Here is a 15,455-nt window from a genome sequence, read left to right as displayed (position 1 = left end):
GTCCAAATAGGGACAAGAGCAGAAAATAAGTAATAGCTATAAACTCTCTGTGCAACACATCAGTTTCATGCTCTGTATTAGAACAACGTTAAATTGCATCACCCCAATCAAATAGAATTTAAAAACAAACGAACAAATACATAGTTGATCATATCTTAACCGTGACTCTCTGCACATTTTTTCACCTTAAACATCACATTATTATGCCGCTACATCCAAAATCTGACTTGAGTAAAAGTACAAAAGTATTATCAGCTAAATATACTTAAAAGTAAAAGTACTAATCATGAAAAAAGATCCTTTGGATGTTTATATAATGTGTTGTATTATTATTACTGATGTATAGAGGTCTGCCATATCGTATTGATCACAATGTATTGTTAGAAAATTTTTCATGATAAAAAAGTCATGATAATGGCAGTTTTACAAGACTAGAAATTCATATTGTGATGATGGCAGTATTACAGTGGAGGAGTTGGTTCCAAAAAGTGAAGTGACATCAGTAGTGTGGAAGTGGTTACTAATGATCACATGTACAACAAACAACAAGCAGAAGCACCCAACTGATGCATCAAAAATCCTGCAAGGAGAGGTCAACAGCTACTAACCTAAAAATGTTATTTAGTATTTTTCATATCATCAAGAATATTGCAGAGTTCCCCAAAATATTGTGATAATATTTTAAGGCCATATCACCCACCACTACTGTTGTAATAATGTTCAAGCAGCATTTTACTATTGTAGTTTGTCTAAGTAGAGCTAATTTTAACTGTTTCATGTATTGGATATCAAATAGTTTGATGTGCATCATATTTCATAAGCTTTGATGGTTGGTATGTGAAATCTTTAACTTCAAAGTAAGTGTAAATGCCAAATAAATATAGTGCAGAATAACAGAATAAACCCGAAAAATTCAAGTACAATAATTACAAAAAGGTAGTAGAGTAGTAAAGTATAGTAGAATACTGAAAACATTTCGCCACTCATTATGTTTCAAATGTTGTCAAACTGAAAATGACAGCCTTAGTCATTTGTTTAAATTCCTAAAAAAGACCTAATGTATGAATTGTGGAATTTGACCAAGCAAAGGAGGAAGGTGCTTGACATTATTCTTGCCACTCAAAAAAAAGGTGGAGGTGGGATTGGTTTCTTGGGTCAACAAAGCATGCAGCTTTGAAAGGGGAGACCACCATTCGTATGTTTCTGCTTAAAACAGTCAGTGTTTTCCTTTAGCAGTGACCATGATCTTTTCCCTAACCTTAAACACGTAGTTTTTATCCCTAAACCTAACCGCAGAGACGGCAGGTCATGTGAATCATTCTGTGACAATCGTAAGTACTTTGGAAGGCACTGAAGGACAATGTTGTCCTGCTGATGGGTGCACAGGATCAGAGAAAGGTCATTTTGGAAGGCAATGACAATTAACTTTTTTGTCATTTAGTCTGTAGGACTTGTTGGCAGGGAAATGCAGGGGTGAGGCTACATTTCTAGGTAACATTTCTAGGTCCCTGGAGTGTAAGTCTCCTCTGCATGACATATAACTAACTGCCAGTTCACACTACATGCTTGAGCAGTGTGTGTGTGTGACGTTACCTATTGGTTTTTATTTCAGCAAGAACTGCGCTGCCCATTCGCGGCTGCAGCAATGTTTCATGTAGAGACAAGAAGCTGAAACCAGAAAATGTCTGACCTTTTTGCTTGAAAACTGACATTTAATTGGTAATCAAAATGGTTCGCAATTAATTTGCTTTTCAAGCGCGAACAATTGATCACAAAAATCAAGCCATGTGGAGTGTTAAGAAAATGCCTCAAATAAGAAGGTGTTTTAAATTTAATTTGCTAAGTAAGCATAACTATTGAGATTTCTTTCTACCATTATGATTGCAGCAGTTCAGACACTGAAAAATTAATTTTCAAAATGATGCGTTCTGAAGAACTCAGAAGATTTTCTCATATAAATGGAAAGTAAGTCTCATCTTAACAATGCCTAATGTTTTGAAGAAATACCCTAACAGGCAGGTATCTTTGTTCTACTGATTTACAGACTCTAACTGACAGACGGTAGAAGAGCACGAGGCAGATAGATACAGGAGGTGGAAGAAGCTTCAGTCAAATAGGACAGGAGGCAGTGGGTGATTTGATGGGGGTGCCATCCCCTTTGTTAGCAAAATGACTAAAATGCATCTTCCTTGTTAACCTCCCACTGCCCCCACCCCACGAGTGACTAGACAGGCAGAGTCTAGACTAGATTCTAATCTTACTGGTTGCTCCTTTATCTGACTGACATTGTATTAAAGTATTGTCAATAAAAAAATTACAGAGTTGCAGAGTCTAGCAACACAAATGAACTACCTGGTGTAAAAAGTGTGGGGTGACAATGAGAGGAACAGGGTTGGGAAGGAGTGGAGGTAGAGTGAGATGGTGGGAGCTGGAGGTGGGGGATGTAGGGAGGTGGGGGGGGGGGGGGGCGGGGGCTCCTGGCATCCAGCAGTTCAGGGCTGATTTGGATGTGGAGTCATGTTGGCTTGGCAGGGGCCCACTTCATTAGTGTCCCGGTGCATTAGAACTGAGGGGAGAGGGAGGAGGAGGAAGGAGAAAGTGTAGTAGGATAGTGGAAGAGAGGGAAGAGACAGAGAAACAAAAGAGGGGTGTGAGCACCAAGACAAAGAATGGCCAGCTGAAGGAAAAGAGAGACAAGGAGATAAACTTTGAAAGAGCCAAGCAGCCGTGTGTGTGTGTATTTGGCTCTGCTCTCTAACATCATCATTAGTGCATGAGGGAGACCAGGCCCTGCCACTGGTGCATGCATGTGTGTGTGGCGATTGATCCAAGAGTCTTTGCTGTCAGCCCAAATAAGCGTAGAAATGATGAAGGTATGTGAGGGGGGGAGTAGGTTTCGTAATCCGCTCCATGATTTACCCTCAATTTAGTTATTAAGTGTCTCAGTAAGTTTGTATGGGGGATGATTGTTGCTGTGTGGTCCTCATTAGGACAGGCCTACATATCTTTTTTTTTCTGTCACTCTCTTTGTTGTTGGTTTTGTAGCATTCTTTTCAGTCTTTTCTCCATATCTAAAACTGTCATTTTGCGTGAAAGGAACAGAAGATTGGGTGAGGGAGAGAGAAAATGACAAAAAAGGAAAAACCTCTTGAATTCCTGTAAATTGGTCATTCCCTAACCCCCCTGAAAATAAAGCCCCTGTGAATGAAATCGAGGCAATTTCATGGTCTGGCCTGCCCTCAATATTATTTAAGTAATACCCTGTTATTATTGAAGAGAGGGACAGAAAAGCGAAAGACTATTATCTTTATGTGGGTCCTTTAATTTTAATGCGCCACAGATTTATAGCTGGGCATTCCAGTGGGGAGGCCCCTCCCTGCTCTTAAAGCAAGCGGGCGGGACACGACCACAACGCTCTCACAACAGCCACTACCTTCTGACAAACAACCAAAGTCCCCACTTTCCCTCCCAACACTTCATCCTGCCCTCCTCAGTGCTGTCAAAGAGCCCTCACACTGCTCCTGACAGCCAGCTGCCCCTCTCTGTTGGTGGGGGCTCCATCTATCACAATCACAAACACATTTCTTTATTGATTTTAACTTAAACTCTGCTGAAACTAAAAAAAACTCCAAGACAAATCAATAATCTGGCAGTTAGTCAGAAAACTCCACTGGCAAAGATTTTAAAGAAACTTTAAAGAAAGCTGTGATTTGTTTTACAGATAATAATGTATAAAATTCTTTATATCTGCTGTGAAAGACGAAGGAGGGAAAAGGCTCTTGATACCACAATTCAAAGTTGGTTATTGGTTGGTTGAATGATCTGATTTTCTTAACAAATTTGCACACATTTGTGTTATTTCTAGTATTATTAGTATTAGTATTAACATGAATAATACACAAACTAGCAAGTGAGTGTGAATTAGTGTTTGCATTAATTTGTTTTCTCGTGATAAGAGGTCAGTTAATCTCAAGAGAACAAAGGCTGTAGGCTGTATTACAATCACTGAAGTGTACTGGCCTGCGAAGCTGCAGCCAGGTTAGCCTTTGCCTTAAATGACAAGGGCTGAACTGACTGTTGTCTCTAACAGAGGGACATGTCTTACCAAACAAAGTGACTGGTGGAGTTCCCCAAGGATCAATTCTTGAGCCTCTTCTGTTCAAATGTTACATACTCCCAGTAGCACAAATGAGATTCTTATAGCTCTGCAAACAATACTCCAATCTACATTGCCATGTTGTGAAGGGTGGGACGATACACTTATATCTCGATTTGAGACGATACTTGGGTGCTGATACTATATGTATTGTGATTTTTAAGTATTGAGATTTAAGATGATGATGTATTGCAATTTTTGTTTTCTATTTCCAAAAACAATGCACATGACATGTCAGTCAGTCTTTCTGAGTTGTATTAATTATTAATAGTATCATTGCTATACTTCTCATAAAAGTAGTAAATAAACTAAGCAAGTGCCATAAGAAAATAATAAATATAACAAGATGTTAGGCCAAAAGAGCAGAGCCCCTGAAACTACACGCAGCACAAAAGAGCCTTTAGATTAACATCGTTCATATATGAAATTGAACTTTGAAACTGTGAATTTTGACCCTTTGAGGTTGTTGTAGCTGCTCAGTATGGTGTGTTGAAGCCAGAGTAACAGACTGAGTCAGAAACAATTAGGTTTCACAGAGCAAAGGAAATGTATGCCTGAAATTACAAATGTTAAGCATGTGAAGTAAAATTGATCCGTTTTCCAATATCATGTCAATGGGAATTCCTATTATATGTTAGCATTGAGCTAATGGAATAAGTGCTCGTTATTTATACATCTAAAAAAAAAAACATTTGACAGTTAAAAATTGATTCAAGAATTGTGATAAAAAGAATCTAAAAACTTCAGAAAATCGATTTTTTTCACCCACCCTCATATTTTATCAAGTGAAGAATTGTTAAACAAACACATTGTACAAATCTTTAACTTCATGTGCTGAAATTTCCTTTAAAAATGTTTAAAAGCTAAAACTGAAGTAATTGTTTTGTTGTTTTGGTGATTTGGCCGTTGTACCTCTGGTTTGTCAAATGATTCATTTTGACATTTTGTTAGTTGTTTAGAAAACGTTTTGATCTGCTTTCATGATTATTCTGTTTGCTGTTTTACTCTGGTTTTTGTTTCTATGCACCAAATATCTGGGACACACTTTCAAAAGAGTTGATGTATACTCTTAAATCCAGGCTAAATGTCTTTGGGACTGGTTTTGAATATATTTGTGGTTATTGTCTTATTAATTTAATTCATCCTATTTTATCGTATTCATTTTCACCGCCTTGTAGAAGTGGTTTTAGTGAATTTTATGCCTTACATGAAACATTTCAAATTGGTCTTTTTTTTAAATGAAAGGTGCATCTAAAATAATGACATTGCTTTGTCTTCTGTCCCTACACTCTGTCCCTCTGAGGGTTGGACAGGCTGGTTATATAGTGATGAGGTGTCATAAGTTTGTAAATAAGAGACTTCCTGGCAGACAGCTGGTTGGCGTTTTACTCGAGCTACTCTTATACACATTAGGTCAAAGGTATACTGGACACAAAATGGTTTGAATGCCAGCCATGGAGCTGGTTAATAGACCATGACACTCTGTGAGCTGTGAAACACTTTTTCTCACCCTCTGTTCACCCCACTGCCTTTGCTACTGTGTGCTGGGGGGGCGGGGCAGGTTACTGCTTGTTTTATAAGATATGTTGCATCACACACTGAGATTATACAACATAATATTTTATTTTTGACGTAAGATAAGGAAGTAATAGTGTATGCATGATATATTGTGGTACACATAGATCCAGATGTTGCATGGTATTTGTTAAGGAATAAATCTAAAAAATAAAAATGAACACAGTTATCGTCCTTTTCATTATGTTACTTTAAATAAATTCCTGGCTGCAGTCTTGATCAGGGGTCACTGTGCCCCATTAATCAGCTCTTTTCTCTTTCTCGTCAGGCACTTCACAGGCCACCCCCGGCCCCGATGAAGGAGCACCACCTGTCTCCGATGCGAGAAGAACCGTTATCTGCCCCGGTGAACGAGGAGAGCTCACAGAACGTGGCAGGAGCAGGAGCTGCAGGCGGTTGTCCACCTGGTCCTACAAGTGGTGCTGGGAGCAACAAGAAGCCACGATCACGCACTAAGGTACAGAATATTCTTCTACTTTCTTAACACTTGATAACCACCAACATTAATGAATGGTAAATTGATGGTTAATTAAATGGGATAATAAGTATTTTACTGTTAACAAATAATGTAATAATTCTAATTATCATGGCCTTGTTAAATACTCAATTGTGATTGGACCATTATAGAATTCTAAGGACTGTTGATGTTACAGGATGATTCGAGACTCCTTGGCTTTGCGTCGAGGTCCTGCATCATCCCGTTGGGATTAATATCACAATAAAGAAATGCTCACATTATCCCGCTTGTTATATGGTTATGTACCAAAAAATAGCAATAATTTGACACAAAACATTAATTAAATTGAATTTAATGATTTAGCTGTGATTTTATTGTTCCTCCAGGGTCTATGATTACAACTGTATCCTTATGATTCAGGGTGCATCACTCTATCTGGGTTTATTTCATAATAAGGACAAGCTCACTGTATATCACCCTTCACATAATGTCTGATAAATATTAGTAATGCTATGACAACTTTTTGTCATTAGTGTAATACAAAATAAAATCATATTTTGTACCCTTCTGATTGCATTAGTAAATTGTTATATTTAATTAATTAATTAATTTGCTGCACACATAACAAAAAGATCTCAAACAATGTCAGTTATAGTATAACTATTAATTTGTAAACATTATTCATTATCATTTCATTGTTTGTTAAAGGGATAGTTGGGATTTTTTCAAGTGAGGTTGTTTGATGTACTGAAGTCAGGGCATTACCTTCAGAAAATGATGCTCAGTGTGGTCCCAGTTAGTAAAAGCAGAGAGAAGGAGCTCAGCATTATACTGTTGCAGACGGGGTCAGCAGAGAAATGTATTTTAGCCACATAAATAAAGGCCCACCTAAAAAAAATCAATATGAATTTAAGTGTACGCTATATTTAGTGATTTAAGAGATTATTATGCATTTGGCTTATGGGTGTGTTGGTTTTAATATCCATCCTGAATCTGTTTGTGCATTCTAGATTTCCCTGGAGGCCTTAGGGATCCTGCAGAGCTTCATCCAGGATGTTGGACTGTACCCAGACCAGGAGGCCATCCACACCTTGTCAGCACAGCTTGACCTGCCCAAACACACCATCATCAAGTTCTTCCAGAACCAGCGCTACCACGTCAAGCACCACGGCCGCCTCAAGGAGCTGGGCGAGGGGGCCGCTGCCAGCGGAGGCGTGGATGTCAGTGAATATAGAGAAGAGGAGCTGCTTTCAGGCTCGGAAGACCCGGAGTCAAGTGAGGACGGAGCTGAGGAGATCTTCCAGTCCACGGAGGGAAATGGCGGTGTGAGTGCAGGGGGGTTGAACCAGCCTCTGGCCTCCTCTGGATCCAACAGCAGCCAGTCCTCCTCAGGGAGCAACATTGCTCAAGAGGAAGGCAAGGACAAGGGGCATGGCCGGCCTGGTGGCCCTCTGGCCTCAGGGAGCTCTTCGTCCAGTCCTCGAGAGCAGGCTGACTACCAGAGGTAGAGACTGACACAGGCAGGAGAGGACAGAGAAGAAGAGAGAGGGAGAGAAAACAAGACAAAGGAACAGTCTGTGATTACGAAGTGAGGAACTGGTCATGAACTGATGGAGGATGGCTCCGGAGAGGTGAAAACAAATGACCAGACAGACTCTTTACCGTGGCAATCTCAGACAGACATCTGTGAAAACCTGATTTGTGGAGTGAAACTACGACTTGGTACGACTATTGCTGCTCAAGCCTCCAACCTACAAACAGACTCCAACACAAAACCAAATCTTCACAAGTCAACGACCTAAAATGATCACAATCTCTCCTAATCAGCCAATAGCTAGAAAACACCAAGGAGGCAGAATTTAATTGGCTTTGGCCAGAAATATCTCCTGTACCTCCACTCTAAAGTCTGAGCACAGTCACATAAGAAATACTCCCTACATGCTGGGTTGAATTTTACCCATTTAGTGACATTTATAGACTGGATCCCAGGGCCTCAAGAGACCTCTACAATCTTATAAATCCTCAGGACACACACACTGATGATGTTAATGTTGTTGTCTGCCTGAGAACATGGATAGACGGTGCTCACTGTTCACCTACGAGCTTCATTTCATTGTGGAAAAAAAGGAAACGACCACTCCACATCCCGCCCTCGCCTCACCAGAATCACTACCAGTCCTATCTAGCACTTACTTTTTACAAAAACACTGTTTTTTTTCTGTGGATGTGATGTTCTCGTGCCTCCCTCCCTCTCCTGTCTCTCCTCTCGAGGCTCACGAACGCTGTGAGGTTTAAAAAAAAAAAAAATGACTCAAAAGAGGAGCAGTGGACAGTTTGGCAGGAGGACAGTGGACAGACATCAAGAGGATGTGGCGTAGAGGGACACTCAGGCCTGTGCACCCACGACTCTGAATCCTTCCTGGCACCGCCCGCGTATGTGTGGCGAGAAAAATGTCAAGAAAGGAAGGACAGCGAGGAGATTCAGCAACCAAACAATCAGTCACTTTATGTGCGGTAGTCCACTCCTTCCACTCTCTTCCTCTCCTCTCTCCATCTCACTCTCTCCTCCTTTTCCTCTCTCTAATTGGTGCCCACAGTCTCGTGTTTCACCACACCTACCCGCACTTAAACTTCACCAACCCTATTTATTGCTATCTTTATCCATGATTATTATTATCATTATTGTTATTATTGTTGTTATTATGGTTAGAATTGCTGTCATCATGTACTATTTTTAGTTTTTATTTCCATGGTTTTCAGAACTGGGCGGTTGTTTGGGGAACAAGAGACATTAAGAGTGCTCTGCCCTAAAATAAGAGAAAGAAAGGGAGTGGAGAGTGAAATGAAATAAAAGAAGCAGTTACTGAGTCTTATTGGGTAGAAAAACGTCCTGTCATGTTGTATTATGCCAATTTTTTATAGGTCTGTTTCCCAAAAATAGTAGATAAGACTTGCTGAAAAGAGAAATACTTAAGTAAGAAAGTGAAACTGTTGCTGCAGTTGATGACAATCTACTTTTTTGAGCCATTAAAGAAACGTGGCAGGTTTGACTCTTCACTTTCGATGTCTGTAAATAACCGACACAGGATAAATTGTTATCGATAAACTTTTATTTCTTATTTTTGCTGAGTGACTTTAAATGTTTGAGCCAGTTTTGGAGTACCACAAGTGTGCTGTTCTGTTTTGTTTTGTTCCTTTGGACAACTCAGTGAAATCATTTTCATTTCATTGTGCTGGAAAAATTCAATCACAAGAGTATTTAAAAATAATTCAATCTGTTCTTTTTGTTCGATGTCTGGTGCAGTTGTGTACAAGTATACAGTATGTTCAAAACAGTATGGATAGTACCTTGTTTGCCTATCCTGATTGGCTGCTACACTCAAACAGATGGCCTGCCTTTTAATTATTATGCCAATCACTCCACATGATGATGTTGTGCTTTTATGTATGACAGGAATCAGGGTTAGACTCAAATGCAGATCCAATGAAATCTTCATCCAGCGTTGAAGTGAATTAAAATTTGTGAATTCAAATATCGTCTGTTTTTATTTCATTGGCATTACACTTTTTATGGATCCAACAATGTGCACTCATACACAAAGACACATATTTTAGGTGGGCGAAGGCCTTCTCTTTGTCTATCAATGAACTGTCTGTGTGTGTGTGGGGAGTGACAGTAAAACACACAGAAAGCATATCTCACTGTCCTGTCCAACAAGATTAGAGCATCTGGAAGATTCAGAGTCCCACGTCACAACGGAGACATGAAAAACAATTAGGCCATCCAGAGAATCTCACTGTCACTGAAGTTCACCTCATTATTTCAAACAACAATAAATGAAAATACAAGAAGACCACAATGAGCAGTGGAGATATAAGTCTATGTGTATACAGACTTCAGATGTAAGTCTAATTCTGGTTTTAGACTGCACAATGTCTCTGGGTACTGCACCCCTCTAGCACCATTTCTGGAGACATGTTCCATGTGAAACCAATAGTCAATGTTGACTTCTTTTTAAAGTAGCAGTGTGTAAGATTTACAGGGGTTTATTGACAGAATATGGCAGAAATCACTGGTTTGTTTGAGTTATGTTTAAGTGTAAACATAAGTGTCTTGGTTTGTAGTTTTGGAACAACTCATAGAATAATACATGGGCATTGTGCAGGGCAGGTCTATACTACACAATATAGTAACATTTGACAAAATAAATTTATCCAATTTTTAGCAATTTTCCCTCATAAGAATGAATTTAAAATGAAATCATTAAGAATTAATCATAAATATATTTTGTATGCTGTGTGTTTGTGGTTTGTCTGTGGTGTATGTTAGGGCTGAACGATTTTGGCATGATATCTAATTGCAGTTATTTTGACTGATATTTCAACAGCGATATGATTTGCGATATTAGATCATTATTCTCATTTTCATTGACAATCACATTAAAACCATTATGGTGTGTTATTTTTTTCAGGAATCTGAATTAAACAAAGATGTTTTCTGAAGTCTAGAGAATGATGTGTTGGCCAGGACACCTCTGCAACACCACCATATTTAATTTAAAATGGTATTTTGACCCACATTTTGCCTTCAAGAAATATTGCGCATCCTGCAATTTGAAAATTGCAGTAGACTATATTGCGATTTTGATGAGATTTCAGCCCTGGTTATTGTCCCTCTTGGAGATGATTTTTGATCTATTAGGTATCAAATAACTAACTAGTATTGTACTAGTATTAGTACTTGTGTCAAAGCCAAATTTTGGTATCATGAAGACACTATTTGAGAGCAATAATGTGTTGGTCTGTCTGTTGCAATGTTTGTTGTGTACGATTAGGCAAGTATAGAATCATAAATTCTTGCAGTGACTTGGCCAAGAGACGCGACAGACTTCAGGTAGGACTTTGACCAATCATCGCTTGCCGTCTTTCACAACGTGTGTGACATCCAGGAACAACAATGTCACCTAAACAAACAATGGAGCTGTGTATGATACTGGCTGTCTTACATTCGGAAAAGCTTAAAAAAGAAAGTGCTTTCTATTCATCTTGGCAAAATTAAAAAAGTCTCGCAACGACTTGTGACTTCACTTGGACCTGAGTCTTTTGACTTGTTTATAATTTATACCTTTCCCCAAACCCAAAGATGACAAAGTATATTCTGTGAATCAACTACCGTTCACCCTATTCATTCTGAAGATCATGAAGAACTGACGTTATGTTAGGAAAAAAATGATACTATGATACTACTAAATAAGATTTTGTCAATTTGTCATGAATCAATCAATCAATCAATCAATCACATTTTATTTATATAGCACTTATCATGCAAACAGAGTGCAGCACAAAGTGCTTCACACAATAAAAGCAATAAAACACACACACACACACACACACACACACACACACACACACACACACACACACACACACACACATACAGCATAAAGCAAAGACTTTGTAATGGTAAAGACTAAAATAAGAACAGCACTCATTAAAGAAAACAAAACATTGAACTACAGAATGTTTGCAAAAAAATACAAATGACAAATTCCAACTTGGTTAAACACTTGTCATTCATTTTAAAAGGACCAGTCTGTTGGTGCAGTGGAGTGTCCAAGAGCAGGATCACTCAGCTACAAAGCTGAACCTGGCTCAACTTTTGCTGAAACACAGTGCCATGCAGCAGAGTGCTGCATTGGCCAATCAAATACATACAAGCATATGTTCATGGTAGATTTATTTGTAACATAAACACGTATTTTTGAATCCCAGCCTACTCATCAGATATATAACAGACATCTTGGGCTCCAGAAATGTCTGTGGCTTATCGGTTGCTAACTGTTGGGTAGTGCTGAGTATCATTTAAAAATTTGATACCGGTACAGACACTGATAGCTTGACTGTTTTTACTCCACATTTGAAATAAAATGAAGAAACTGAGGGAACATCTGTACAGTACTGGACTATAAGGGAATGATGTGTGAGTCATGTTTGTGGTACTGGGAAATTGTGGCAGAGTCAGACTGTAATCAACACCATGCCGGCTGTCAGAAATACTCTTCGCCTCAGCTGCAGGTTATCCATAGCCATGATGGTGAGCGGAGCGTACCTCAGGGCTTCCATCCGAGTGGACGATGTGGTGAACGGACTCACCAGTGAGCTAACAGGTTCGTTGCATTGGACCTTTAAATAAGCAGCACAAAGTTCACTTCGTTATCTGTGCAGATAAGCAGCTGATGGTAAAAACATTATGATCTTGCCTCTGGGCCTACTGTTAATGTAATGTTTTTTCTTGCATGACTCTATGACATGTAACGTTTGACAGCCAATGACTAGCTTTATTACATCGTGGTGTAAGCATGCTGCGTGATTAATGGTTCGATGACGCTGATGAGATTTACTCCACAGATACGAAAATTTGGTTCTGAATGATGAGGCGTTTTTTTAATTTCAAACAAGATGGACCAACAGTCTGTCAAGCATGGTCAATGTGTCGTCCTTTAAATCAACTTGAGTAAAAGAGTAAAATGAAATAGCTCATCTGAGAAGACGGACACACACACACACACACACACACACACACACAAATTTACTTTTTTTTTGCCTCTTTAAATAGTTTCAACTCTGACGAGGTGTAGCAGGTCAGAACAATTTTGGTGTTTAACCTGCCACTAGGGGTTGGGTCAAGCATCTTTGTGTGTGTGTGTGTGTGTGTGTGTGTGTGTGTGTGTGTGTCATTCCTCAGTAAACAATAGAGCCTAAGTGTTGGTGATAAGCTGGAGGGTTGAGGTCTTCCTGCAGAAGCGTTTTCCTCTCAGCTTGTCTCCTCTGAGTGAAGACAATCAGCTCACGCTGTGACTCTGCCGCGGTGTGATAATTATACCTGCTCTTCCATTACAGCCTGTCTGCCTGCATCCTGCTGCATGTTTCTGGAGGCTAACAAGGCTACAACTGAGCTAACCAATCCGCAGGAAGAATTAAAGCAAAAATGAAAAGAATTTACTGGTGTGCCTTGGAGTGGAGCAGCTGTTCAAGTTCTCTTTACCGTTCGTTTCATTGGTGCAGTTGATATTTTAATTATCCAGCAAATAGAAACCTGTCATCTATTTCTGCTTTTGAGCATGAATCATTCTCTCTGAGTGTTTATGTTTAGCCATCCAAGTTAACCTTGGAATGACTCGTTTCATGATGTTCAAAGGCCTCCAGACTGTTTCAGAGCGCTTCATCTTTTGAACAATGTTGTGCATTGTGTATAAACTTAAATATGGCTTGGCTTGAGGGAGGAGGGGGGGCAGGCTGGGCCGAGTCAACTACGTGGCCACAGGAACCAAATATTGCTTCATTTGTATGCAATCAAAGAAAACCAGGAATGGAAAAAATACTACCCAAGAGGCTGTTTGGGTGGAATTTACTGGAAATTGTGGATGACAATGCAGCTTCCTGTGTTTATACAGTAAAGAAATACACTTTTAAAAACACTATTACCAAAGAAGTGTTATGGATGTTCCAGGAAATAAAAAAAGTAAACTCTGAACAGAACAGTCAATCTGCTGAGGTTTCATTTAAACGGCCCAAACTAATCAGCCTCAAACAAAATAAAGGAGAACATTATGCAAGATAAAGCTAATAAGTGGCCAACAACTCACTCAGGGTGGAAATGCTATTCAGAGCTGCCAATTCTTCTGCAAGCAAACTGGATAGAAAATAGTATTACTAAGGAGGCCTCAATGGATACTCTGGGAAATTAAAAAATAAACTTCATCAAACCGCCGCCTGGCCTCCTCAAAACTGATAAACACAGAGAAGCACATTTTCCTTCTAATGGTCCAAACTCATCAGTCTAAATATTATGCAAAATAAGGCTTTTAAAGGGCACCAACTTAATCTGAATGGAAATGCTATTCTCACCTGCATAAGAAGTTATTTCCTCACAGTGATGACATTTATTCTGGTAATAATATTTGTGGGCCTGTTGCTGCTTCTTTTTTTCTGGACTCCTTCACATGGCGGCTTACATCTATAAATGTGTTTGTGGGAGCATTATGGGAATATCAAAATAAAGGTCTAGAATATGTGCAGTGTTCAGACCCCACCTTTCTGGAAATACAGACAAACATAAAACATAAACATATCTATATAATTTTTACACAATAACATGCATTTAAAGCAGTTGTGCTAATTCCAGAAACAAAACAAACATTTTTAATTTTCAGATTAATTTACTCAGCCCTGCTGAATAATAGTGGCCACAAACTGCAGCTTCTGCACACCACACACCTCCCAAAAATATCAAGTTCCTCTTGTGGTGGATAAAAGGGTCGTATTTGTGACTAACTAGTGATAGATATCAGAAATTCAGCTGAGCTAATTAGCTAGCTTGCCGAACCAAAGAGCAAGTCAAGTCAAATTTTACTAATGTATAGCCCAAAATCAAAAATCCCAATTTGCCTCAGGGGGCTTTACAATCAGTACAGCTTCGTTGGACCCACATTAGCATAACAGAGCGTGTTATGATGGATCACACTATCATGACGAAAACCTAAACCTAACGTTACATCAAGGTGCTTCTGAAGTCTTTTGAGGCAGGAAGCAGCTGGTTGATGGCAGCAGAGCTGAACTGCACCGTAATGTTGTAACCTTGTTGACCATGTGTGTAAATGAAATCCTCTTTATATTTCTTGACAATGTGTGAGTTGTGTGTGTCCCCTCCTTTGTTGCACATTTATTTACATGTGTTTATGCGTAACGCAGCCTGCTGTGATTATTAGTGGAGCCCTGAGGGCCCAGTAGGCCGTCAGAGAAGGCCTAACACATCAGTATTTCAAATATCACATTAAAATATATTATATTTGATTTATTTCATTTAATTATCAGGATATTCTCTTCTAATTCTAATTTCAACTTCATTTCTATTAACTTTTCTTCAGAAAACTGTCCTGAAAACTTCAAAATAGAGTTATCCAGTAAGATTTTCTGTTGTTGTCTCTGGGTGGAGAAAGGTTAGAGCTGGCTCACTTGTTGGTTAGGACTTCATCACTGAGTCAGAAGGCTACAGCCTGTGTGTTTGTCCTCCCTGAAGGACAGAGACATCTCACTCCAGACGAAGCAGAAGAGACTGATGTTGTTGCTAGGTGGCTAACTTGATAGCACTTCCCTTTTCAAGGCGGACTTTCAGAGTATAGTGGAGGATCTGCAAAAGACTGTGTTATTTAGGAGACTGAAATTGCGCTCATTCCTGAGTCTGTCAGTAGAGAATTTTCAGACACT

At 39.2% G+C, this 15,455-nt stretch overlaps 1 protein-coding gene across 1 annotated transcript in view; it reads left to right on the top strand.

Annotated features, from left to right (window-relative positions):
* Positions 1 to 9,721, top strand: part of satb2 (SATB homeobox 2) — a 70,729-nt gene extending 61,008 nt beyond the window's left edge. The window contains exons 13-14 of the mRNA XM_084724431.1: positions 5,979 to 6,188; positions 7,199 to 9,721. Coding sequence (XP_084580557.1) covers positions 5,979 to 6,188; positions 7,199 to 7,696 — 708 coding nt within the window. The 3' untranslated portion in view covers positions 7,697 to 9,721. The remainder of the gene's footprint in view (positions 1 to 5,978; positions 6,189 to 7,198) is intronic.
* The last annotated feature ends 5,734 nt before the right edge of the window (positions 9,722 to 15,455 follow it).

This window comes from Lutjanus erythropterus, chromosome 8, assembly GCF_056507025.1.
Source record: "Lutjanus erythropterus isolate fLutEry1 chromosome 8, fLutEry1.hap2, whole genome shotgun sequence".
In the NCBI taxonomy this organism is placed as follows: domain Eukaryota; kingdom Metazoa; phylum Chordata; class Actinopteri; order Lutjaniformes; family Lutjanidae; genus Lutjanus; species Lutjanus erythropterus.
Note: the sequence above shows the minus strand (reverse complement) of the source record. Positions and strands in the feature narration are given on the sequence as shown.